The 26,220-nt window shown below is 41.7% G+C and overlaps 1 protein-coding gene across 1 annotated transcript in view; it reads right to left on the bottom strand.

Moving 5' to 3' along the window:
- The window catches only part of RFX6 (regulatory factor X6), a 114,067-nt gene that overhangs the window by 29,973 nt on the left and 57,874 nt on the right, over positions 1 to 26,220 (bottom strand). The window contains exons 13-17 of the mRNA XM_040428912.1: positions 19,484 to 19,578; positions 10,934 to 11,051; positions 7,222 to 7,344; positions 4,835 to 5,044; positions 4,196 to 4,699 (exon numbers count right to left, since the gene is read on the bottom strand). Coding sequence (XP_040284846.1) covers positions 4,196 to 4,699; positions 4,835 to 5,044; positions 7,222 to 7,344; positions 10,934 to 11,051; positions 19,484 to 19,578 — 1,050 coding nt within the window. The remainder of the gene's footprint in view (positions 1 to 4,195; positions 4,700 to 4,834; positions 5,045 to 7,221; positions 7,345 to 10,933; positions 11,052 to 19,483; positions 19,579 to 26,220) is intronic.

Raw genomic sequence — 26,220 nt, 5'->3', positions numbered from 1 at the left:
CATAACAAAACATGCCCACTTTCAGAAAACTGGCGAGCATAGCGCAGAGCCCAAAAAAGTCGCAAACTTTTGCGCAGTTTTAGCGATTGCAAAAAAAAATTCAACTTTTTCACTCCATTATTCTGACTTGAGCTAATGATAAATCTGTCCCTATACCTTTATGTGGGAAAAACAATATACTGTACTGCCTTTTTGCTATAATGAAGGTTTTCAGATATATGGTGCTTTTATACATACCTTTAATTATTGCTACTTATACTGCTGTAATTTCTTAAACTAAGTGGTTGGGGCCCCATCTTATTTTGCTACGAGGTCCCATGAATTGCTATTATACCCCTGATGCTGAGGGAGTCTTTTATTAACTTAAGTGTCTGTCTGCTTTCAGCTCCCCGTCCTCCCTATGCCCTCTACCTCCTTCTCCTTCTGTAATCAAGTTCAATACAATCCCCACCCCCTTCCACCAGGAATCCATGCATCCAGTATGTGTGCTTCAACAGGTGGGTGGTAAGGGAGAACTGCAGCCGCGGTTTCCATCTCCCTCCTCGGTCAGTGTGACAGAGTGTATGTAGCTAGCTCTCTGGTTGGTGGTGCTAAAATTGCTGCTCCACCAATCATAGACTTAGACTGCATCTGCCATGCATTGTTCGCCCTCCCGAAAAGAAGACATATTTACTAATAAGTCCAGTGTGATGCAGGGGGAAGTGGTTGGAAAAATAATGTGTTTGCTTTTATCATCCCTTCAAGGTGAGGTGCCACTGCCTAAGCTTTGCTACACGGGCCTAACTATACACAGCTGAGGATCAGAAGGGAGGTTATAACTTAGAAATACAGTCACTGTTAAGGGTACTTTCACACTTGCGGCAGAGGATTCCGGCAGGCAGTTCCGGACGCAAACGGATGGCATTTGTCAGATTCAAGAGTTCATAAACAAGTATTATTATTATTATTATTACACAGCCAAATAGTATGGCTATGAAGAGTACAGATCAAATAACATGTGAGAGAAATAAATAAATAAATATATATATATATATATATATGTTTAGCGATCCAGTATAATACAAAGTATATAGGCAAACATCTATATAATAGCAACCAGATTATTGTGTCCCCGCCTCAGGTCTGACCACCACCACGCCCTGATGCACATTTCGCCGTCAGCTTTCTCAAGGGGTGGACACAAGGCGGGGACTCAATAATTTGGTTTGTATTATATAGATATTGGCCTATATACTTTGTATTATACTGGATCGCTTATATATATATATATATATATATATATATATATATAAAATTTATATATTTTTTTTTTATCACATGTTATTTGATCTGTACTCTTCATAGCCATACTATTTGGCACTTGCACTTTATTATGCTTATCCTGCCGTACGGTCACCACGACTGTGTTGGTGTTTTTAACCATTTTTTATTTATTTGTGTATGCCAATCATGTCTGTAATACATGTTTAATAAAAAGTTGATACTATAATCATGATGGATGTGTGATTAGCTTGTTGTTTAATGTTGAACCATATATACCGTACTTCTATTGGTGTTCTGAAATATATGTCAGCCAGGGCCTGGCATAGATTTCAGTTCAGGTTCATGGACTTCTGAAGGTTGCGCGTAAGTGTACACCGTGTCATAAATTAGTTGCAGACTTACAGGGTTATCATAGATGACCGATGTAAAACGTATGTGTATAATTTATACTTCTAATGTGACTGCAATGAAGAAGTACATCCATTTGTTGCACACTACATTTACAAATAATGTTCATGAAGATTACCTACTGTATCTATAACCAGGGCCGTCTTTAACAAGGGGCAAAAGGGGCAGCTTCCCCGGGCCCAGTTGCTCCTGGGGCGCCCAAGGCAGCTGCCTCTTGAGCCCTGCTGGCCACTGCCCCGAGTATCAGGCTATCAGCTACACAGGAGGGTGCTGCCATGCCATGCCTGCCTGCCGGCACTCCAGGCAGAGTACTGTGAGAGCTGTGATTTTCTAGGACATTAGATGACATCATCACCATGTGACCATTAACCTAGCAATATTACTGGTCACATGGCTATGAGGTCATCACAGGTCCTGTCTACCAGGAGTGTTGCTGCAGGAGAAGTTTCCCATAATTGTGGAGCTTTTCTTGAGAAGATTACATCAGGAAGAGGTGACAGGGGCTGTAATGCTAATATATTGTAAGCTACAGTATAGTGGGGTGCTATACTGCTCTACTGTATACTATGGTAGTGCTGTATATTGTGGGGTGCTTTATACTGTGGGGGGCTGTATATTTTGGGGTGCTGTATACTGTAGGGTACTGTATACTGTGAGGTGTGGTATTCTGTATAGTTTTGGGTGCTGTATACCGTGAGGTGCTGTATACTGTGGGTGCTGAATATTGTGGAGTGCTATACTGCTGTACTGTATAGTGTGGGGGGCTGTATAGTGTGGGGTGCTATATAGTGTATAGTTTGGGGTGCTGCATACTGTAAGGTGCTGTATATTGTGGGGTGCTATACTGCTCTACTGTATACTGTGAGGTGTTGTATACTGTATAGTGTGGGGTGCTATACTGCATAGTGTGGGGTGCTGTATACTATAGGGTGGTATACTGCATACTCTGGGGTGCACTGTAATGCTAGGGTGAGCGGTGCCCACTTCCAGCCTGAGCCCAGCTGCCCAGAGCACTGATCCTGAGCCGCTGGAGTCTTCAGAACTGGAAGTATTTATATCACTGTACTCTAAAGACGGCCCTGTCTATAACCTGTCTGAGATCCTATTTTCTCTGCAGAAACTGCTGCTGGGGCAATATACTGCATGCATTCAAAGTAATATAACATTCAATGTCCCTCATCCCCTTTAGCAGCAAAGAAGAGACTGCTAGGTTACTTTCCATGAAGGTCTATGAAAGTCATGGAAACAGCCCAGTGAATTGCTCATAGGTTCACAGATCTGATATTTTATATGGTTGTGGGTGAATGTATATGTGTGACTATCTCTCTGCTACAAATTAGGTAAACATATAGCTACATACAGTAGGTCTCTTGTTGCATTTAAACAGTCTATGTACAGAGGACAGCAAGACAAGGAAGAGGGTATATCAGCTTTAAAGAGGTTGTCTCACTTCAGCTAATAGCATTTATCATGTAGAGAAAGTTAATACAAGGTAATTTCTAATGTACTTTGATTGTCCATTTTGCCTCCTTTGCTGGCTAGATTAATTTTTCCATCATACTATACACTACTTGTTTCCATGGTTACAACCACTCTGCAATCCATCAGTGGTGGCCGTGCTTGCACACTACAGAAAAAAGTGCTGGACTATGGGCCCTCCCGCAGTCCCAACCACCAGAGATCTGTGCTTTTTCCTATATTGCACAACCATGGCCGCCACTGCTGGATTGCAGGGTGGTCTGTAACCATGGAAACAAGCAGTGTATAATGTGATGGAAAAATGAGTTTAACCAGCAAAGGAAGCAATATGGACAATTACAATACATTAATAAGTGCCTTGTAGTAACTTTCTCTACATGATAAATGCCATTTGCTGAACTGAGACAACCTCTTTAATATCACTTACTATAATAAACACAAAACCTGCACTGCTACCTGACACTTGTCAAAAATTCCCCCATACGGCTAAAAATTCCTTTGCAGTGAACATTCCTAAAACGTAACCAACTCTGAAAAAAATATGTTCTTTACGGTTATGTCTGTAATGATAAGACATTTAAAGGGATTTCTGGGAGAAGAATATTGATATTTCCTCAGGATATCTGATGGGGTGGGGTCTGACACCCAGCATTGTCAACAATCAGCTGTTTAATGAGGCCCTGAAGAGTGTTGTGGCCACCTCTCAGTATACCAAGCACAGAGCCATACATTGTATAGTGGTTGTGCGTGCTATTGCGGCTCAGGTCCATTCAATTAAATGGGATGGAGTTGCACATAGGTCATATGACCGATAAACGTAACATCACTACCCTAGGAAGAGGTCACAGTGCTCACCAGAACATCGTGGTCCCTTCAAACAGCTGATCTGCAGCAGTTGGACCTCCACTGATTAGATATTGATGACCTGTCCTGGGGACAGGCTGTCAATATTCTACTCCTGGAAACACCCTTTAAAGGTTTAAGTGTAAATATCTTTTGTCAGTGCCAAGATTAAGAAAACATTAATAAATATTATATACAATACCGTTGGGTGTGTTTGAAGAATATGTTCCACCCTGACAGCTTCCAGAAGTGGCACCATTTACGAAATTGAATCCACTTGAATTAAAGAATTGCATGCTTTGTATTTCCTGAGGATTTGATGACCCATAGTTTGATGGTGGACGGGTGCTAAATGGAGTCAGTGCACAACTGCTGGTAAAATAATCCCGTGTGACTTGTTGGTCGTTTAACTGTGGATATCTAGTCTGATCCAGCCTATGTTGAAAGTTACCAGACTGAGCATGAGTTCTGAACATGGCCTGATAGTTAGACCCACTTCCAAAATAGTTCTGGTTAGGTTCAGAAAGACTGTGGTAGAGTGGCTCAGAAAATGAAGAAACCTGAGCATGGTTTGCTATTCCGGGACCCACACTGGAGGGCCTCAAAACCATTGGTCCTTGGTTTATAACACTTCCTCGGTTGAGAATGGCCGGTGACATGGGTGGAGTCATAAGATGTGCTGTACTTTGGGATATCTCCATCTGATCTACAAAATGTAAATTTTACATGGAAATTTAGGTTAGTGCTTAAGGACATTACATTGTTAACTAGGTAGAGAAAAAAAAATCTACTCAATCAGATAATAAACTGTTCACTTAGTAGTCACATTTTTTCATGCTACCTGTTAGTGGAATAGTTTCAGTATCTTCATTTGAGAAGGAGTACAAGCCACGAACAAGCCCAGCATGCTGGTCGGGTGACAAATTTGAATAAGTCTGCTCTTGAAGGCATTCATTTTTTACTGTAGGGTCATTTGAAAGTCCTACAGACTTGCTTCGGCTAGCCAGAAAGCAGGAGCTTGGTGATGCAGTAAACGTTGCTTTGCTAGCATCTATAAAGATACAACAATATAGATTTTCAGTAAAGTAGCCATGCTAAGCATTTTGTCTGAAACTGAAGCATGATACTATATAGTATATTTTCAGTTAGGCAGACTGAGATAAACTGGAAAGTTTAAGAACTTACAGCATTGTTTTAGTGAAATCTCACGTGTCAGTTCATTTTTATGTAAGAATTGAATATAGTGCAAATATACATAGATGAACATTATAGAAAGAGTCAAGAAACATTTCAGTGAGATTATTCAATCTGATCTTTCAGAGGTGAATGTAGGACATATCTATCCTATTGCCATCAACAATATGTATTTTTAGCCATATTAGTTTTTTCTTTTCAGTCCACAGTTGATGAAAAGAAACGATTTTCAACCAAAACGATTATTATAACAACTATTCATCGGGTGAAATTTAATAACAAATGATCAGGACTAACATTGGAGATTTTTGTCCAATAGTCAGATGAAATTTTTTTTATTGAAAGAATAATCATGGACAAAAGATCTTTCTTGTCACCAGAAAGATCTTTTGTCTATTACCAGGTTTCATTGAATATGTATGGCCAGCTCGAACGACTAGAACAGCCATTATGGACTAAAATGTGTATGGCCATATTTGCAAAATGATCATTCACCAGATGATAGTTAAACCATCAACAAACTTCTGTCTATTGATGTGTATGACCACCTGAACATCCATGCAATGTATTCTGGGTAATTCCTTTAGATTCCTTTATAGAGTAAAAGCACTTCTGAAAGGATGTTTCCCCTACAACATGTGATTTGTGTGTCTTTTGGCATTATATCTATAAGATCTTCCTCTCCGATGAGATTTGGTGATTAGATCAGATCAGTTACACATTTTAACAAAATATTTTTTATGATGACCCCTATTTTAGAACAATGGGGGGAGATTTATAAAAAAAATGGTGCAAAGCAAAACTGGTTTAATTGCTCATAGCAACCAATCAGATTCCATTTTTCATTTTCCAACAGAGCTTTGAATAATGAAAGGTGGAATCTGGATGGTTTATTTGGACAACTGTTAGTTCTCTATTACACCAGTTTTGTTAAAGCTTCCCTAATAGCTTTTATTTCAGAAGTTTGCTTGTTAATAACCACTCGGTTTTGTGAATAAAACTGAGGTTTGCCTGCAAAAAAGAGAGGCCATTAACAGTGTATTTGAAAAAAAAAAACTACAACATTTTGTGGTGGTTTTCTGTCACATGCAGCTACCACTGTGTGGGATCAAGCCCTAATCGTGCCTATACACCTTGATTAGCTGTCGGCCAACAGCTATCTCTCCTGACTCCCCCATACTTGGTTCACAGAGTGTATATCTTTTATGGGAAAAGAGGGGCTTATCGCCAAGAACAACAAAAGGACTGGATGAACAATTCTGCCAGATCCTTTCCCTCCCCCAACATCATCTGTTAGGGGAGAGTCAGGAGCTTCCCATGCACATTAGACTGTTGGCTAATGCCACCTAAAATGTCAAGTTTAGCTGCCAATACACTTATGTTTACGGGGGCCCCAAAGGGAATCTGTCACCAGCAACCTCACTATCCAACTAACTGTTTACATAGACACATAGCTACCATTCACCCAGTTAAAATGCAGTTTTTCTTTTGCTGATCTAAGGCTCCGTTCCTGATTTATGATACTTGTTGTAATACGCAAATTAGGCCTTTGGTGCAACAAGGGCATCACCGTTGTTCTTGTTGCAATCAAGCTCCACTCATCTCTGCGGCTAGCACCTGAAACACTGTTTTGATTGACAGGGCCAGGCAGTCGCAAAGCTGTGAGGAAGGGACTGGCCATAGAAATGGGTGGAACTTGGGAACAACAAAAGCAATGGAGATAAGCTCATTGCATCAAAGGCCTAATTTGCATATTAAGAACAAGTATAATAACTTGGGAAAAGAGCCTCGGATCAATAAAAGAAAAAATGCGTTTTAACCAGGTGAACGGCAGCTATGTGTCTATGCAAACTGATAGGGAGATCTCTGGTGACAGATTCCCTTTAAGGATACACAACACTGCAACAAAAATGGATAAATAGTCTTGAGAACTTAACTAATCAGAGTTTTTTTTTAAAAAAATGGTTTAATGATATTCTCACAAATATTGCTTTAAGCTTTTGTAGATGTTATGAAATATATAGACAAACCTACCGGCATTCTTCATGTACTTATCCAACAAATTCTGGAGCTCTTGTTCCTTATCATTGTTAAACTGTGTCTCCACTGCTAGTAGTATATATTCATCAAGCAGCATACGTATTAAATGGAATGAACCTGCATGCAAACGTATGGAAGAATTTTATATTGTGTTATCAGCATGACCATCTCAACATTCAACATTAGAAGGAGTAAGTCAAGACAAAGGAATAAATAGTTGCTGGACTCTTAATGACCTACTAGAGTCAACAAGCAACAGTTTCTGGGAGCTGTGGTTGAATGAAGTACGTAGCTCAATACTTCTACTGCTTGATGGTACACAAATCAGATGAAAGGGTACACAGATGAAAGTAAGATGTCCGTTAATAAAGAAAAGCAAATATGGCTTGACCCACAATAAGCTTCACTGATCTGTTCCAGTTTACTTTAGCTCTTGTTTAAACATAAAAGTGAACACAAAGTTTTCTATGTCAACTACCGGTAGACAGGCATTTAGGAATACATTACACTTGTCTTGATCTTATTTAAATCGACACATAAACTATATGGTATTGTACTAAGATGGAATTATGTACCAAATCATTACTTAGGTTAGGTTCACTTCACATCTGCATTACAGTATTCCAGCAGCCTCTTCCAGCAGAGGAGCAAAGTACCAGAATTACCATATCCAGAAAAATGCTGCTGACACATACCGGCTGGATCCCATTATAGTGCGTAGAGATTCTGGCTGGCCATGGCAGTGTCTGGCTATGCAGGATACCACAATTCTGGTACTCTGCACCTCTGCTGAAACAGAATGCTGAAACGCAGATGTGGACGAACCTAAGATACTTTAAGAAGTTTTTGTACCATTAAACTGTTAATTAATTTCAGACTAAATAGAGCAATATACATGACCCAAATCTAGACAATTGCATTGGAAAACACTATGACAATTGGGAGATATATGTGTGTGTGTGTATATATATATATATATATATATATATATATACAGTTGCAAGAAAAAGTATATGAACACTTTGGAATGATATGGATTTCTGCACAAATTGGTCATAAAATGTGATCTGATCTTCATCTAAATCACAACAATAGACAATCACAGTCTGCTTAAACTAATAACACACAAAGAATTAAATGTTACCATGTTTTTACTGAACAAACCATGTAAACATTCACAGTGCAGGTGGAAAAAGTATGTGAACCCTTGGATTTAATAACTGGTTGAACCTCATTTTGCAGCAATAACTTCAACCAAACATTTCCTGTAGTTGCAGATCAGACGTGCACAACGGTCAGGAGTAATTCTTGACCATTCCTCTTTACAGAACTGTTTCAGTTCAGCAATATTGTTGGGATGTCTGGTATGAATTTCTTTCTTGAGGTCATGCCACAGCATCTCAATCGGGTTGAGGTCAGGACTCTGACTGGGCCACTCCAGAAAGCGTATTTTCTTCTGTTTAAGCCATTCTATTGTTGATTTACTTCTATGCTTTGGGTCGTTGTCCTGTTGCAACACCCATCTTCTGTTGAGCTTCAGCTGTTGGACAGGTGGCCTTAAGTTCTCCTGCAAAATGTCTTGATAAACTTGGGAATTCATTTTTCCTTCGATGATAGCAATCCGTCCAGGCCCTGACGCATCAAAGCAGCCACAAACCATAATGCCCCCACCACCATACTTCACAGTTGGAATGAGGTTTTGATGTTGGTGTGCTGTGCCTCTTTTTCTCCACACATAGTGTTGTGTGTTTCTTCCAAACAACTCAACTTTGGTTTCATCTGTCCACAGAATATTTTGCCAGTACTGTTGTGGAACATCCAGGTGCTCATGTGCAAACTTTAAACGTGCAGCAATGTTTTTTTTGGACAGCAGTGGCTTCCTCTGAGGTATCCTCCCATGAAATCCATTCTTGTTTAGTGTTTTACGTAGATTCGCTAACAGGGATGTTAGCATATGCCAGAGACTTTTGTAAGTCTTTAGCTGACACTATAGGATTCTTCTTCACCTCATTGAGCAGTCTGCGGTGTGCTCTTGCAGTCATCTTTACAGGACGGCCACTCCTAGGGAGAGTAGCAGCAGTGCTGAACTTTCTCCATTTATAGACAATTTGTCTTACTGTGGACTGATGAACAGCAAGGCTTTTGGAGATACTTTTATAACACTTTCCAGCTTTATGCAAGTCAACAATTCTTAATCGTAGGTCTTCTGAGAGCTCTTTCGTGCGAGGCATCATTCACATCAGGCAATGCTTCTTGTGAAAAGCAAACCCAGAACTGGTGTGTGTTTTTTATAGGGCAGGGCAGCTGTAACCAACACCTCCAGTCTCATCTCATTGATTGGACTCCAGTTGGCTGACATCTCACTCCAATTAGCTCTTGGAGATGTCATTAGTCTAAAGGTTCACATACTTTTTCCACCTCATCTGTGAATGTTTACATGGTGAGTTCAATAAAAACATGGTAACATTTAATTCTTTGAGTGTTATTAGTTTAAGCAGACTGTGATTGTCTATTGTTGTGACTTAGATGAAGATCAGATCACATTTTATGACCAATTTGTACAGAACACCATATCATTCCAAAGGGTTCACATACTTTTTCTTGCAACTGTATATATATATATATATATACATATATATATATATATATATATATATATACTCCAGTTGTATTACAACTGCTGCTATGCTGTTATAGTTTATATTGATGCTATTACTATGAGTTATCTGCCATCTATAGTACCCCTATATGCAGCCATAAGGGATTCTTTCAATAAGTTAGTGCCCATCCATATGACCTATTAGGGCATAAGCAGGTCACAGAAGCAATCTTTTACTCTGGAACCTCTCTCTCTCTCGTTGGTTCAGGTAGAATCGATTCGTGACTGAACCAATTTTCTTTTTTCAAAAAGGTGGCAGATCTGAAACTAACCAAATCTTGAAAGGTTTGTTCATCTCTACAATAATGTCTTGAGTTGCCCTCTTCTGTCAAGTGATTATTCATTATTTTAATGTTCCTTAGTAATATACCATTCTAAGGGCAGAGTTCCAACCAAAGTTACTCCTAAATGCTGCCAACCAGCTTTGGGGGAAAATGATGGTAGATACACTTTAGAAAATGTTGTGTTCTGTATTTAACTGTGCAGTGTCCAATAATAAATTACCCTTAGTGATCAAAAACTGTTCAGTGTGACAAATATAATACTATAAATGGTTAAAAGAATCTCATGCTGTGCATTAAATCAGTCAATTGCTGTAGCTTCTAATTCAGAAGGGGAGAGTTTTTTATTCTATTAAGGGCTCATGTACATAGTTGTTGAGTGCCCGTGGCTGTATTGCGGCCCGCATATGGCAGGTCCGCAATACATGGGCACCGGGCCGTGTGCACTCCGCATCACTGATGCGGACCCATTGACTTGAATGGGTCTGCAATCTCAGAGATGCAGAACGGAAGCGCAGATTGGAACCCTACAGAAGCACTACGGAGTGCTTCCGTGGTGTTTCTGGCCGTGCCTCTGCACCGCAAAAAAATAGAACATGTTGAATGGGTCTGGATCCGTCCCGGCCGCTGCACGGACGTTGCCCATGCATTGCGGTCCCCAATGCACAGAACGGCCGTACAACGGCCGTGTGCATGGGCCCTAATACTGGTATTTATCTTAATATGGATGCATCTGATTATGGATATATTACAATGTATTTAATACCAAAACTAGCTGCATTATTTAATGTCAGATTGTGCATAACTCGAGCTCCAAAGAAACTCCACTTCAGCAAGAAATCCTGAGCTCTTTTCTTCAGGGATTTTCCATTTTGCTTGCTCGCCTGGAAATGGAAAAAGAAAATAATAAATCATTAGCAACATTCAAAACAAAACACTTTCTATTGACTAAACAAATTCATGACAGAAATTGGAGTAAAAGAGTGTGTAAAAGTAATTTTTATTATTTTAAAACTAAAAAATAAGCAATAATATTATACGGTAAATATGTGAAAATAATGCAAGATTAAATTTCAAGCTGAAATAGCTAGAGCTTTCTCGCTTAGGTTTGCAGGACACTTTATCTGCATTTGTCCTTTCACTATGAAAAGTACAGATTTTTTATTTGGTCTTATTTAATACAAAACAATGGCACAAAGCATAGAAGTAGGTCAACTAAGGAATGGTTGAAAAATCTGATTTGTATTTTGGAATGGCCAAGGCCAAGTCCTGACCTTAACCCTGTCAAGATGCTGTGGCAACACCTGAAGAGAGCTGTGCATGCCAGATAGTCCAGAAATATTGGTGAGCTGAAACACATTTGCAAGGAGGAATCTTGTACAAATTTAATTTGCACTTACAGGAAACATATGGTGGAGGTGATTGTTGCTAATGGGAGGGGGGTCTACAGGTTATTAACATGAAGGTCCACTTGCTTTATCTCTCTGTATTGTGGATGTTTCCTCAAAGTGCTCAATATAAGACAAGAAAAGTACAACTGTTTGCCCGTTAATAGCTTAGTTAGAATGTGTTTGTCTATAATTGTGACTTTGATGAACCAAACCAAATTTATTAGCAATCACAATCTAGGTAATTCCAAAGAGTTAACTTACGAAAATTATTTAAAATGTAGTAATTCATATATGTTTTATGTGAACTGAATCAATTGAGCTGTGTAAGTTGGAGTCAGCTATGAATCTTCCCATCAAATGTTATACTCATTAATTTGAGATGACCATTAAGACAGAAGTGTGTTGTTAGGGCAGAAGCCTCTCTAGTGCCTTGGTCTCCAACTTCCGTACCCTAAGGGCCACATTCAGCACTGACAGGCTGTTATGAGCCATATTCAACTCCATTTCTAGTTAATAGGTCACATTAGATGGTTGCCTCAGAAACTCTCCCACCCAGCATGCAGCAGTGTCTTTTCACCCCTAATGTCAGACTATGCAAAAGAGACAGAGGCACTGGACAACTCCTTTAAGTTTTAAAATATAGGTGGTCATTTATGAAGACTGGCATTTTAGAAGCTGGTCTTAATAATGCCTGCACTGGCGGTGGATCCGCCGAAGTTATGTAGAGGCCTCAATATAACTTTAGCGCATCTACCACCAGTCTAAATATACGCCAGCTTCCTTGCTGGCTTAGATTTAGAACATTTTCTATGCCTAAAACAGGCATAGAAAATAATAAATGAGACGGCCCGCACCCTTCCCTGCCCACGTAATGTCCCCTTTTTTAGACCTGGTGTGAATGGGGAAAAGTCACAGATTGCAGCGCAATATCTGATAGTAAATGACCCCTATAGTTTTGTTTCTTTGTAAGGTGAGAAACTATGCATCTATTTGCACTCCTTAAAGGAGATGGCCACTTTAGTGATTTATTTTACAAATGTCTGTAAATAGGCATCTAGACAAGTTACTAAATACTTATATATCCTTATTAGAAATTTGGTGCTGTTTTCTAACTGTAATAACCACATCACCTTGTTAAGCCACACCTTCTGCTCTAACAACGTTTTGCTCTGGTCCTGAAAATAGCAGACCATACCTACTCACCAACCTACTTCCTTCCCTTCTTTAATTACTTGTAACCTGCCCTCATCTGTCTACACAACTATTGCTTGAGTAGATCAAGGAGGAGGGAAGGTAATGGGGCACACATGAGGAGCCATGCTGGGGACATACCACCAGGTAGGGATTGTGAAATCAGCATAAGCTACTTGCTTCACACTCCCTACCTCTAGAAAAAGCCTATAATGTGCAAGGTAGTGCAAGTAACATTACTTGCAGGAAAAGGAGGAGGCAGCTGCAGCAATATTAGAGTTTATGGCTCTTTCTCCTCGCACTTCAGCCAATGCTTTCTGCTGCACTACAGAAATATGTGGCAGAGGTCTGTTAGCCATCTGTAAATGTTACAGTCAAGAAGACAGCCTGCCAACCATACAGTAGTGACTTGCGAGTGACATGTGACTCATGAGCCATGGGTTGGGGATCCCTGCTGTAGGATAGCGGGTTTTATCCAGATAAACCATTCTCATTATAGCAAAATAAAAACATATTCTTCATAATGAGGTCTTCTCTGCCATCATCATAACTATGATGTAACAGGTATCAACAAATAAAGATTATTTTATTCAATGGAAGGTAAAAAAAAATATCTCGAAATGGCATACACTAATTTGTCATAACGTAAGTAGAAACATTTCTTCCTAAATCCTACTTGTCACACAAAAAATATATCCCCATCTTTTCTGTAAGGTAAATAGATTTTGTTCCTCAACTTGAATTTTTTTTGCTGGCTTTTCATTGAGGTTTTTATAGCTTTCTGATATATTTATTATGGACTGGTACCCAAAACTGGACTGTATATTAAAGATTAAAGTAGAATAATACTTTCTTCTTTAGAAACCTTGCCATTATTAATGCTAGACAGTGCGGAAGATCTAATAAACTAATTGTGCTAAAATTGTGTCTCAATTTATGCCAAATTTATGCCTTGCACCAAATTTATTATGTGTTATAGACACTTTTTGTGCCTCACCAGAAAAGGAAGTGTGACTTAGAGGAAAAGGGGTTTGGCATAAATGTGACAATGCTCTGCCAAAATTGTATCCACATTTTGGTGCAAAGTAAGCCAACTAATAGGTGGTGTAAATATAGATATACATTTTCTAACTTTTAGCAAGATGTACTAAATTTAGCATCCAGCAGGAGCCACTCTGATAAATCTGGCACATCTTCAGACTGTCTGATCTACATTTCCAATGTCTGAATATTAGACTGGATTAATAAATCTTCCCCCAGTGTCTTTCTTGCTATGTTTCAGTCATGGCTGTGAAGCTTTAAAAACATTAGTAAGGTAAGGCACTGGGTCGCCCGGAAGAACTAGTTCAACAATTGCATTCCAATTCCTTGCAAAAGTGTTTGTTAGGGTTGAAATCAGGACTTTGTATAAGCCGGCCAACTAGTGTTGATCGAGCACCGTACTGCTCGGTGGCTCGGGCCGAAACACCACCGAAATGATTCTGGAACAGCATGGGGAGGATGTCTGGATGCATCTTGGACTCCCAGGTCGCTGCTGGGAATGATGTTGTCCGAATAGTACGCCACTTTTACAGACTGACAATAATATGCACAAAACCGAAGATAAAATCGATTTTAGAGGAAAAATTATTAGGAAACATTCTTTCCTGTATATTTACTTGTATATAAAGTGCAAGTGCTGCCAAAAATTACAAGGAAGAGGCACTCCGATACAACCTTTATATCACATAAAGAGGGCCTCATTCACATTGTGGTACAATTGTTCATGTAGTGGGACTCCTACACTCATAAAGCCTATGCACTAAGTGAAAGGGCTGGCAAAAATTAAAAGGAATCGGCAATACACCCTTTGTTACACATAAAAGAGGGCATCAAACACAGCCTTGGAAAATTATGATTGATGGTCTGCTGGTGAACCTCAAAAACATTTGGAGCAAGCGCCTGCTGATCTGACCATCTAAAACATTATGGGCGAGGGCCTGCTGCCGCTTTGGTTACTCTAGATAACCTGGAGCCTATCGCACGCCCCCGTGACGGCGACGATCCATTCGGATGTCTGCCCTATCAACTTTCAATGTTATTTTCAGCGCCAACCACGGTGAGCACGGATAAGGGGGAATCGGTGTTCGATTCCAGAGAGGGAGCCTGAGAAACGGCTACGGCTACCACATCCAAGCAAGGCAGCATGCGTGCAAATTACCTATTAGGCATAATTAGGTGAAGGCCTGCAGGTGAGCTGACCCTGTAAAAGATTTTAGGTGTGGGCCTGCAGATGAGCTGACCCTGTAAAAGATTTTAGGTGCGGGCCTGCTGGGGAGCTGACCCTGTAAAAGGTTGTAGGTGAGGGCCTGCTGGTAAGCTGACCCTGTAAAAAATTATATACGAGGCCCTGCTGGTGAGCTGACCTTTTAAAAGATTGTAGGTGAAGGCCTGCTGGTGAGCTGACCCTCTAAAAATTATATGCGAGGGCCTGCTGGTGAGCTGACCCTGTAAAAGATTTACGGTGCGGGCCTGCTGGTGAGCTGACCCTCTAAAAGGTTGTAGGTGAGGGCCTGCAGGTTAGCTGAGCCTCTAAAAAATTATATGCGAGGGCCTCCAGGTGAGCTGACCCTGTAAAAATTTAAAAAGGTATTTGGGATGTGGAAACGTCACACTGGAGATATCCCGCAGGTATTGTTAATGCTGTCACCAGCGGCTAATTAAAATTTACAGGAAATATCACAGATATTTGGGATGAGGAAACTTTATACAGGAGAGGTACCACCGGTAATGTCACTCTCCAAAGCGTCTACGTAAAAAGTACACTGTATGTCATAGATAAAAAAAATTGGCGCACACGTTTCACTGGAGATGTGGCACTGGTAATGCCACTGTCCGCAGCGGACACCGTCTATTGAAAAAGTACACTGGATGTCACAGATATTTTTTGGATGCGCACACTTTAAACAGGAGATGTGGCGCGGAGAATTTAACTGTCCGCAGCGGCCTATTAGACGCTATTTAGAACAGGATGCGCTAAAAATATATATTGCTGCTGTCACACACAATAGTCCTTAAAAGGACTTTTGGGTCTCTGAAAAGTTTTTGTAATAAAAATCTTTCAATAACACTCCCTACACTGTCTTTCCCTTCCTAAGCTCTCCATGACTAAGACTGAGCCTAACACGTGTCATCGGTGCTTTATAGCACCCAATGACGCGTTCCAGCCAGAAAATCACTGTAATGCCAGTAGCCAACATGACTACGGCATTACAGTGGGTGTCAGTACCTCCCTGCACGTTTATTGGCTGCATAGCAGCCAAGAAATGTGCAGGGAAAAGATTTGAGCATTGCTCTCGAGCACATGCAGTACTCGGCCCAGTGCCGCCATGTGCCGAGCATCGAGATGCTCGAGCCTAACAGGTGTCCGGCCGAGCATGCTCGATCATCACTAATTTTGTCCATGGAGGAGTTGAAAGGCTATAACAGAAAATAACTCCCTGAACCATTTCCACAAAATTGGAACCATGACTGTATTTCGCCTCTTAAAACTTAACACTTAGGGGAAGATTTTTCAAAACTGGTGAAAAGGTAAACTGTTTCTCATAGCAACCAATCAAATTCCACCTTTCCTTTTTCAAAGGTCCTTTGGAATATGAAAGGTGGACTCTGATTGGTTGGTATGGGCAACTAAGGGTACTTTCACACTTGCGTTTTTCTTTTCCGGCACTGAGTTCCATCGAATGCCGGAAAAGAACTGATCAGGTATATCCCCATGCATTCTGAATGCAGAGCATTGCGTTTAGGATGCATCAGGACGTCTTCAGTTCAGTCTTTTCGACTGATCAGGCAAAAGATAAAACCGCAGCATGCTACGGTTTTATCTCCGGCCAAAAAAAATGAAGACTTACCTGAATGCCGAATCCTGTATTTTTTTTCCATAGGAATGTATTAGTGCCAGATCCGTCATTCAAAATCCCAGAATGCCGGATCCGTCCTTCCGGTCTGCGCATGTGCCCACCGGAAAAAAGGTGAAAAAAATAAATGCCGGATCCGTTTTGCCGGATGACACCGGAAAGACGGATCTGGCATTTCAATGCATTTTTCTGACTGATCAGGATTTTTAAGACTGATCAGGATCCTGATCAGTCTTACAAATGCCATCAGCGGGCATACGTTTTGCATGATCCAGCAGGCAGTTCCGGCGACGGAACTGCTTGCCGGATCATTTTGCGGCAAGTGTGAAAGTAGCCTAAGCCAGTTTTCCTTTAAACCAGTTTGACAAGTCTAACCCTATTTAATGTTTAAACAGGAAGCATTCTCCATGAATGTGTCAAATCTAGATCAAATGGGTTCTCCAGCAGTGACTTAAAATGGCTGTCAGCAACCTATCCTAGAAACAATACAGTCTGCCTCCACTTGCAGAGCTAGGGCTTAACTGCACACTATGCTTTGGGACTTACATATACTAGCTATTGAGATTTCCTGTCAGGCTGCTCAGCCATGATGGTATGTGATAGAGCAGGATCACATCATTACCATCTATTGTAGAGCAGAGTAGTGAGGACCTGCCCACTCACTTCCCTCCAGCCAGCTCTGCAGGTGGTGTCAACCAGTTCTACTCACACAGTAGGACAGGTTGCTAGTTGCCATTTTAAATCATTCCCGGAGAACCTCTTTAATCTGCCACACTACAAGTGATTTGTGACTCTAGAGAGCATTATTCTATTTATACAGTTCAATACCAATTTTCTTTATTCCATTCATTATTAAACCCTAGGATTATGTATGGTTTGTTGCTTTGCCTTGAAGCTCCAACAAAGCAGTGATGTTTGGAACTGAGAACTGAGTGTTGGTCTAGTCTAATGTTGTTGAAAAGGCTGAATTTACTAATTCGAATGTGCGCACATAAAACGTTTGCTGTACTATGTGTATTCTTTTGTATATAGATAGAGTTGAGCGAACACCTAGATGTTCGGGGAGTTCTGCCGAACTTTAAAAGAACTTGATCCGAACTTGGACCCGAACCCCATTAAAGTCAATGGGGACCCGAACTTCACTTTATTATTTTCCGTTATAACATGGTTATAACGGAAAATAATAGTATTAGCTTTTTCAGATCTGAGTTTTCACGACAGTATATTCTAACACAGAGGCGTTCCCATGGTGATGGGGACGCTTCAAGTTAGAATATACTAAGAACTGTGTACATAACTGCCCCCTGCTGCCTGGCAGCACCCGAACTCTTACAGGGGGCTGTGATCCGCACAATTAACCCCTCAGGTGCCGCACCCCCCTCCCCAGTATTAAAATCATTGGTGGCCAGTGTAGCCCCCCTCCCTCCCCAATATTAAACTTATTGGTGGCCAGTGCGGCCCTCCCACCCCCACCCCCCTATTAAAATAATTGGTGGTTAGTGCGGCCCCCCCCTATTAAAATCATTGGTGTCCAGTGCGGCCTCCCCTCTCCCCCCCCTAATTAAAATCATTGGTTAACAAACCCCCCCCATCACTGGTGGCAGCGGAGTGGCAGTTCCGATCGGAGTCCCAGTTTAATCGCTGGGGCTCCGATCGGTTACGATGGCAGCCAGGACGCTACTGCAGTCCTGGCTGCCATGGTTACTTAGCACTTTTAGCAGCATTATACTTACGTGCGCTGTCTGTGGCCGGGCGCTCCTCCTACTGGTAAGTGACAGGTCTGTGCTATAAGCAATGCGCCGCACAGACCTTTCACTTACCAGTAGGAGGAGCGCCGGCCGGCCACAGACAGCGCATGTAAGTATAATGCTGCTAAAAGTGCTAGGTAACCATGGCAGCCAGGACTGCAGTAGCGTCCTGCCTGCCATGGTAACCGATTGGAGCCCCAGCGGTTAAACTGGGACTCCGATCTGAACTGCCGCTCTGCTGCCACCAATAATGGGGGGGGGTTTGTTAACCAATGATTTAAATTAGGGGGGGGGAGGGGAGGCCGCACTGGACACCAATTATTTTAATAGGGGGTGGGTGGGGGTGCTGCACTAGCCACCAATGATTTTAATAGGGGGTGGGGGGGCCGCACTAGCCACCAATGATTTTAATAGGGGGGGGGCCGCACTGGCCACCAATGATTTTAATACTGGGGAGGGAGGGAGGGGGGGCCGCACTGGCCACTAATGATTTTAATACTGAGGAGGGAGGGGGGTCTGGTCCCCTGCTGCCTGGAAGCACCTGATCTCTTACAGGGGGCTGTGATCCGCACAATTAACTCCTCAGGTGCTGCACCTGAGGGGTTAATTGTGTGGATCACAGCCCCCTGTAAGAGATCAGGTGCTGCCAGGCAGCAGGGGGCCGTTATGTCCACAGTTCTCAGTATATTCTAACTTGAAGCGTCCCCATCACTATGGGAACGCCTCTGTGTTAGAATATACTGTCGGATCTGAGTTTTCACGGTCTAACTCAAATCCGATGGTATATTCTAACATAGAGGCGTTCCCATGGTGATGGGGACGCTTCAAGTTAAAATATACCATCGGATTGGAGAAAACTCCGATCCGATGGTATATTAATATTACCCGAACACCGAACCCGAACCCGAACTTTTACTGAAATGTTCAGGTTCGGGTTCGGGTGCTGAACACCGTAAAGTTCAGGTTCGCTCAACCCTATATATAGATTATAGTCTTTTTGACTCACATGTTGGATATATAAAATAACAGGTTCCATACTCAAGATTCGAGCTGAATTTTTAGATGCCATATCCATACAAAATGAAATTACCTTGATAACTCTTTGCTCAACAACATTATCAAGCCACTCAATAAAGGACTCCACGGTGGCGTTTTTCTTTAAGAGATCTTTAAGCTCTTGGAACACTAGATTAAAAGAGAAAGATGGATCTTATTTTATTCTATGCGCAGCAAATGTAGTCACAGATATTATACAGTTAGCCATTGTGTCCATACTGAAAGGAAATATATATATATGCATTGTTATCGTCAGTCACTTGTCAGTTCTGTGATATATTGTGTTGGCTGTCATAAAGAACTTGTTGCGGGTTGTCACAGGAAGGGCACAAACACATTCAGGTGAAGGACACGGTTTGATCAGACAGTGACCAGGACCACCAACCTCTGTGGTGAAAAATAGCTAAAAGTTGTAGGAATAGAGATAATTGCAATGTTCAGCAGTTGGATGTACAGGTCTCGTCCCTGACAGATGGGGACTGCATTGTGCTCGAGTAATATATGTTATGTGTATTTTTTAGTGCAATATCATGAAGGTGGCACATTTTCCTCAGTTATAGACTCCCATTGTTATTGTGTATCCATACAGTGATCAGTGTGACCAACATTGTAGTGTACACATATAGCAGTGTATGTGGGTATTGACTGTGCATGTCTTACAGTAGGTACATAGCATGAATGTGTGTGAATAGTGAATAGGTGCATTCCTGTATTTAGTAAATGTGCATATAAGTGCATGCCTATATGTAATGAATGCGCAGCACCTGCATGTGTGTAGTGCATATATGCACTAATTGTGTTTATGTTGTATGCCTGCATTTAGTAAGGCTACATATCTGCATTTGCATATATGTAGTGCAGGGGCGTCGCTATGGCTTTCTATCTGGGGCCAGGGCCCTGAATCAAAATACCCCTGCCCCGAACCTCTACTGACTGCACTGCTATTAAGAAGGTCGGCTGGGCTTACTTTATGCACAGATGACAAGAAGAGATGAGTGAATCGAATCCCACAAAGTGGAATTCGGTCTGAATTTCAGGATAAATTTGATTCGCCTAGAAGCCGAATTTCCTCATGCTTCGTGTCAGCAAATCGATTTAGCCTGAAACAGTATAAAAAACAAAAGAATTTAAACTTACCGTACCTCCTCCATTTGCTCGCTACGGGCCACCACCCTCCATCTTGCTTGAAGATCTCGGCTTAAATCACGTGCTGTGCGAGATTACGCTGGAGTGATGACGTCATACGTCACCATGCCAGCCGGCGTCATGACGTAATCTTGCGGTGCACAGAATTTTGGCCAAGATCTTCAAGCAAGATGGCGGCGGCCAGCCCGTCGCGAGCAAATGGAGGCGGTAAGTTTGATTTAATAATTTTTTTTATTGTTAGTTTTACACTCAAACTCATGTATAAATGCGGCATCTAAGTGGTACAATGACGGGGGTGGCGCTATCACGGCTCCCTGTCATTGCACCCGCTACTTACAAAAAAATGCGCTTTGTGACAAAGTAATTTGTCACAAAGCTAATTTTTTTGTGAAATTCGGCGAATCAGCCAAATCTAACTTTTAAGAAATTCGCTCAGTTCTAATGACAACATACATACAGTGGATATAAAAAGTCTACACACCCCTGTTAAAATGTCAGGTTTCTGTGCTGTAAAAAAATGAGACAAAGATAAATAATTTCAGAACTTTTTCCACCTTTAATGTGACCTATAAACTGTACCATTCAATTTAAAAACAAACTAAAATCTTTTAGGTGGAGGGGAGAAAACAAAAACAAAATAATGTGGTTGCATAAGTGTGCACACCCTCTTATAACTGGGGATGTAGCTGTGTTCAGAATTAAGCAATCACATTCAAAATCATGTTAAATAGGAGTCAGCATACACCTGCCATCATTTAAAGTGCCTCTGATTAACCCCAAATAAAGTTCAGCTGCTCTAGTTGGTCTTCCAAAGCATCAGAGGGATCTCATTGTTAAAAGGTATCAGTCAGGGGAAGGGTACAAAAGAATTTCCAAGGCATTAGATATACCATGGAACACAGTGGACGTGGACAGTGACATTACCAAGAACTGGACGTCCCTCCAAAATTGATGAAAAGACGAGAAGAAAACTGGTCTGGGTGGCTACCAAGAGGCCTACAGCAACATTAAAGGAGCTGCAGGAATATCTGGCAAGTACTGGCTGTGTGGTACATGTGACAACAATCTCCCGTATTCTTCATATGTCTGGGCTATGGGGTAGAGTGGCAAGACAAAAGCCTTTTCTTACGAAGAAAAACATCCAAGCCAGGCTACATTTTGCAAAAACACATTTGAAGTCTCCCAAAAGCATGTGGGAAAAGATTGTTATGGTCTGATGAAACCAAGGTTGAACTTTTTGGCCGTAATTCCAAAAGATATGTTTGCCTCAAAAACAACACTGCACATCACCAAAAGAACTCCATACCCACAGTGAAGCATGGTGGTGGCAGCATCATGCTTTGGGGCTATTTTTCTTCAGCTGGAACTGGGGCCTTAGTTAAGCTAGAGGGAATTATGAACAGTTCCAAATACTAGTCAATATTGGCACAAAACCTTCAGGCTTCTGCTTGAAAGCTGAACATGAAGAGGAACTTCATCTTTCAGCATGACAACGACCCAAAGCATACATCCAAATCAACAAAGGAATGGCTTCACCAGAAGAAGATTAAAGTTTTGGAATGGCCCAGCCAGAGCCCAGACCTGAATCCGATAGAAAATCTGTGGGGTGATCTGAAGAGGGTTGTGCACAGCAGATGCCCTCGCAATCTGACAGATTTGGAGTGTTTTTGCAAACAAGAGTGGGCAAATCTTGCCAAGTCAAAATGTGCCATGCTGATAGACTCATACCCAAAAAGACTGAGTGCTGTAAAAAAAACAAAAGGTGCTTCAACAAAGTATTAGTTTAAGGGTGTTCACACTTATGCAACCATATTATTTTCTTTTTATATTTTTTCTTCCTTCTACCTAAAAGATTTCAGTTTGTTTTTCAATTGAGTTGTACTGTTTATAGGTCACATTAAAGGTGGAAAAAGTTCTGTAATGATTTAACTTTGTCTCATTTTTTTTACATCACAGAACCCTGACATTTTAACAGGGGTGTGTAGACTTTTTATATCCACTGTACATCACACTGCGGGCGCCAGCACAATACAGAGGGTTATCCGGCGTCATCAAGTTTTTACGCTAGAAAATTTGGGCCACGGAAGCCTTCCTTCTGCCAGATGAACACGACGACGGCACGGTTGAAGGTGGAGTGGAGGACAAATGGGAGGAGAGAGGAGAAGGAGAAGGGGCAGGACGTGGAGCGCCGGGAGTGTGGCTTTGTGGGTTCTGACGGCGTTGCTCCCACTGGGCTCGGTCATGGGAGGCCAGGTGCCTTCTTAAGGCGGTCGTCCCTAGGTGAGTGTTGTGCTTACCGCGACTTATGCGTTGACAGCACAAGCTGCAGATGGCAACACTATTGTCAGCAGCTGCGGAGCCATGTGCCAGCATCCTGGAAGCGCAAGATGTGACCATGCATGGTGGATGGCTCACTCCAGATACATTTGCAGACTGCTTTTTGCCTCCTGTGCACTGCGAGTTCTGCCTGCTGCTCCTCCTTCTCCTCCCTATTTGCTGCTTCTCTCCCTCTGAACTACCATCCTCTTCCTCTTTTGTGGGCACCCACGTGACGTCTATCGGCACGTCATCATCGTCACCTTCACCACCACTGACATTAGAGATATCGGAGTAGGCAGCAACAGCGGGGACCACCCTCCTTGGGCTGACCTGGGTACGTCAGACCGCTGGGTGGCGGCTGTTGCTACCTCCTCTTCCTCATCCGAAGCCAAGAATGGCTGCCCATTGGTAAGGTCTGGGAATGGATGGGAAAATAATTCCTCTGACTAGAGTGAAGTGGCTATGGTCGTGGTGCTGGTGGTGGTGGTCTCTTTGGGGGTGCACACAGCAGAGAGTGAGGAGGGTGCAGAAGCGGAAGGCTGAGCGAGCCACTCAACCAACTCTGGTGTGTCCTTTGACGTAATCGCACGCACCTTCTCCAACTTCCCACTTAGTCTCCGGCCTGGTGCACCTGCCTGACCCCTACCACCCCTGCGGAATGGCCTGCCTCTTCCTCTGCCTGTCATTTTCAAAATTACCCTGTGCCAAAGTCCATAGAGAAGAGCAGTATTTGTGGAAGCAGGTATATCGCAGGCCTCAATCAGTATTTGGTGGAAACAGGTATATCAATCCCCTTAATCGGTATTTTGTAGTAGCAGGTGTATCGCAAGCCTCAATATTTGGTGGAAGCAGGTATATCGCACCTCTCAATCTGTATTTTGTGGAAGCAGGTATATCGCACTCCTCAATCTGTGTTTTGTGGAAGCAGGTATATAGAACCCCTTAATGAATATTTTGTGAAAGCAGGTATATCACACCCCTCAATCTGAATTTTGTGGAAGCAGGTATATCGCACCCCTCAGGGTACTTTCACACGAGTGTTTTTCTTTTCCAGCATAGAGTTCCATCCTAGGGGCTCTATACCGGAAAAGAACTGATCAGTTTTATCCCCATGCATTCTGAATGGAGAGCAATCCGTTTAGGATGCATCAGGATGTCTTCAGTTCAGTATGCTACGGTTTTATCTCTGGCCAAAAATCCGGAACAGTTGCCGGAATGCCGGATGCTGCATTTTTTCCCTAGGAATCTATTAGTGCCGGATCCGGCATTCAAAATACCGCAATAAAAAAATGTGAAAAAAATAAATGCCGGATCCGTTTTTTCCAGATGACACCGGAAAGACCGGTTCGGCATTTCAATGCATTTGTAAGACGGATCAGGATCCTGATCAGTCTTACAAATGCCATCAGTTGGCATACGTTTTGAAGGATCCGGCAGGCAGTTCCAGCAACGGAACTACCTGCCAGATTCCTCTGCCGCAAGTGTGAAAGTACCCTCAATCAGTATTTTGTGGAAGCAGGTATATTGCACCCCTCAATCAGTATTTTGTAGAAGCAGGTATATCAAACCCCTTAATCGATATTTTGTGGAAGCAGGTGTATTGCAGGCCTCAATCAATATTTGGTGGAAGCAGGTATTTTAATCCCCTCAATCAGTATTTTGTGGAAGTAGGTATATCGCACCCCCTCAATCAGTATTTTGTGGAAGCAGGTATATCTCACCCCTCAATCTGTATTTTGTGGAAGCAGGTATATAGAACCCCTTAATCAGTATTGTGTGGAAGCAGGTATATTGCACCCTTCAATCTGTATTTTGTGGAAGCAGGTATATAAATAACCCTTAATCAGTATTTTGTGGAAGCACGTATATCGCACCCCTCAATCTGTATTTTGTGGAAGAAGGTATATAGAACCACTTAATCAATATTTGGTGGAAGCAGGTATATCGCAGGCCTCAATCAGTATTTGGTGGGAACAGATATATCAATCTGCTTAATAAGTATTTTGTGGAAGCAGGTGTATCGCAGGCCTCAATCAATATTTGGTGGAAGCAGGTATATTGTACCCCTCAATCGGTATTTTGTGGAAGCAGGTATATCGCACCCCTCAATCTGTATTTTGTGGAAGCAGGTATATCAAACCCCTTAATCAGTATTTTGTGGAAGGAGGTATATAGAACCCCTTAATCCATATTTGATGGAAGAAAGCATATAGAACCCCTTAATCAATATTTTGTGGAAGCAGGTATATTGCAGGACTCAATCAGTATTTTGTGGAAACAGGTATATCGCACCCTTCAATCTGTATTTTGTGGAAGCAGATATATAGAACCACTTAATCAATATTTGGTGGAAGCAGGTATATAGAACCCCTAATCAATATTTGGTGGAAGCAGGTATATTGCAGACCTCAATCAGTATTTTGTGGAAACAGGTATATCAATCCCCTTAATCACTTAATCAGTATTTTGTGGAAGCAGGTGTATCGCAGGCCTCAATCAATATTTGGTGGAAGCAGGTATATTGCACCCCTCAATCTTTATTTTGTGTAAGCAGGTACATCGCTCCCCTTAATCAGTATTTTGTGGAAGCAGGTATATTGCACCCTTCAATCTGTATTTTGTGAAAGCAGGTTTATAAAAAGCCCTTAATTAGTATTTTGTGGAAGCAGGTATATCGCACCCTCAATCTGTATTTTGTGGAAGCAGGTATATAGAACCCTTTAATCAATATTGTGTGGAAGCAGGTATATCGCACCCTTCAATCTGTATTTTGTAGAAGAAGGTATATAGAACCCCTTAATTAATATTTGGTGGAAGCAGGTATATCGCACCCCTCAATCTGTATTTGGTGGAAGCAGGTATATAGCACCCCTCAATCAGTATTTTGTGGAAGCAGGAATATCAAACCTCTTAATCAGTATTTTGTGGAGGCAGGTATATATAAAAAAAAACGTAATTAGTATTTTGTGGAAGCAGGTATATCGCACTCCTTAATCTGAATTTTGTGGAAGCAGGTATATAGAACCCCTTAATCAATATTTAGTGGAAACAAGCATATCACACCCCTCAAACAGTATTTTGTGGAAGCAAGTATTTTGCACCCCTCAATCAGTTTTTTTTGGGCAACAGGTATATCACAACCATTGCAAATAGTTGCTCCAATAGCGCTTGTCCCTCTATATACCTGCGGTATCGCAGCAGAACCGCACACAACTGCTGCACAATACAAATGCACTATATATTTTCTATGTTAGAAAGTATATTATGGGTATATCACACCCCTCAATCAGTTTTTGCCTCTATATA

This window comes from Bufo bufo, chromosome 4 (genome assembly GCF_905171765.1).
Source record: "Bufo bufo chromosome 4, aBufBuf1.1, whole genome shotgun sequence".
In the NCBI taxonomy this organism is placed as follows: Eukaryota; Metazoa; Chordata; class Amphibia; order Anura; family Bufonidae; genus Bufo; species Bufo bufo.
This window is presented reverse-complemented; position numbering and strand designations above follow the sequence as displayed.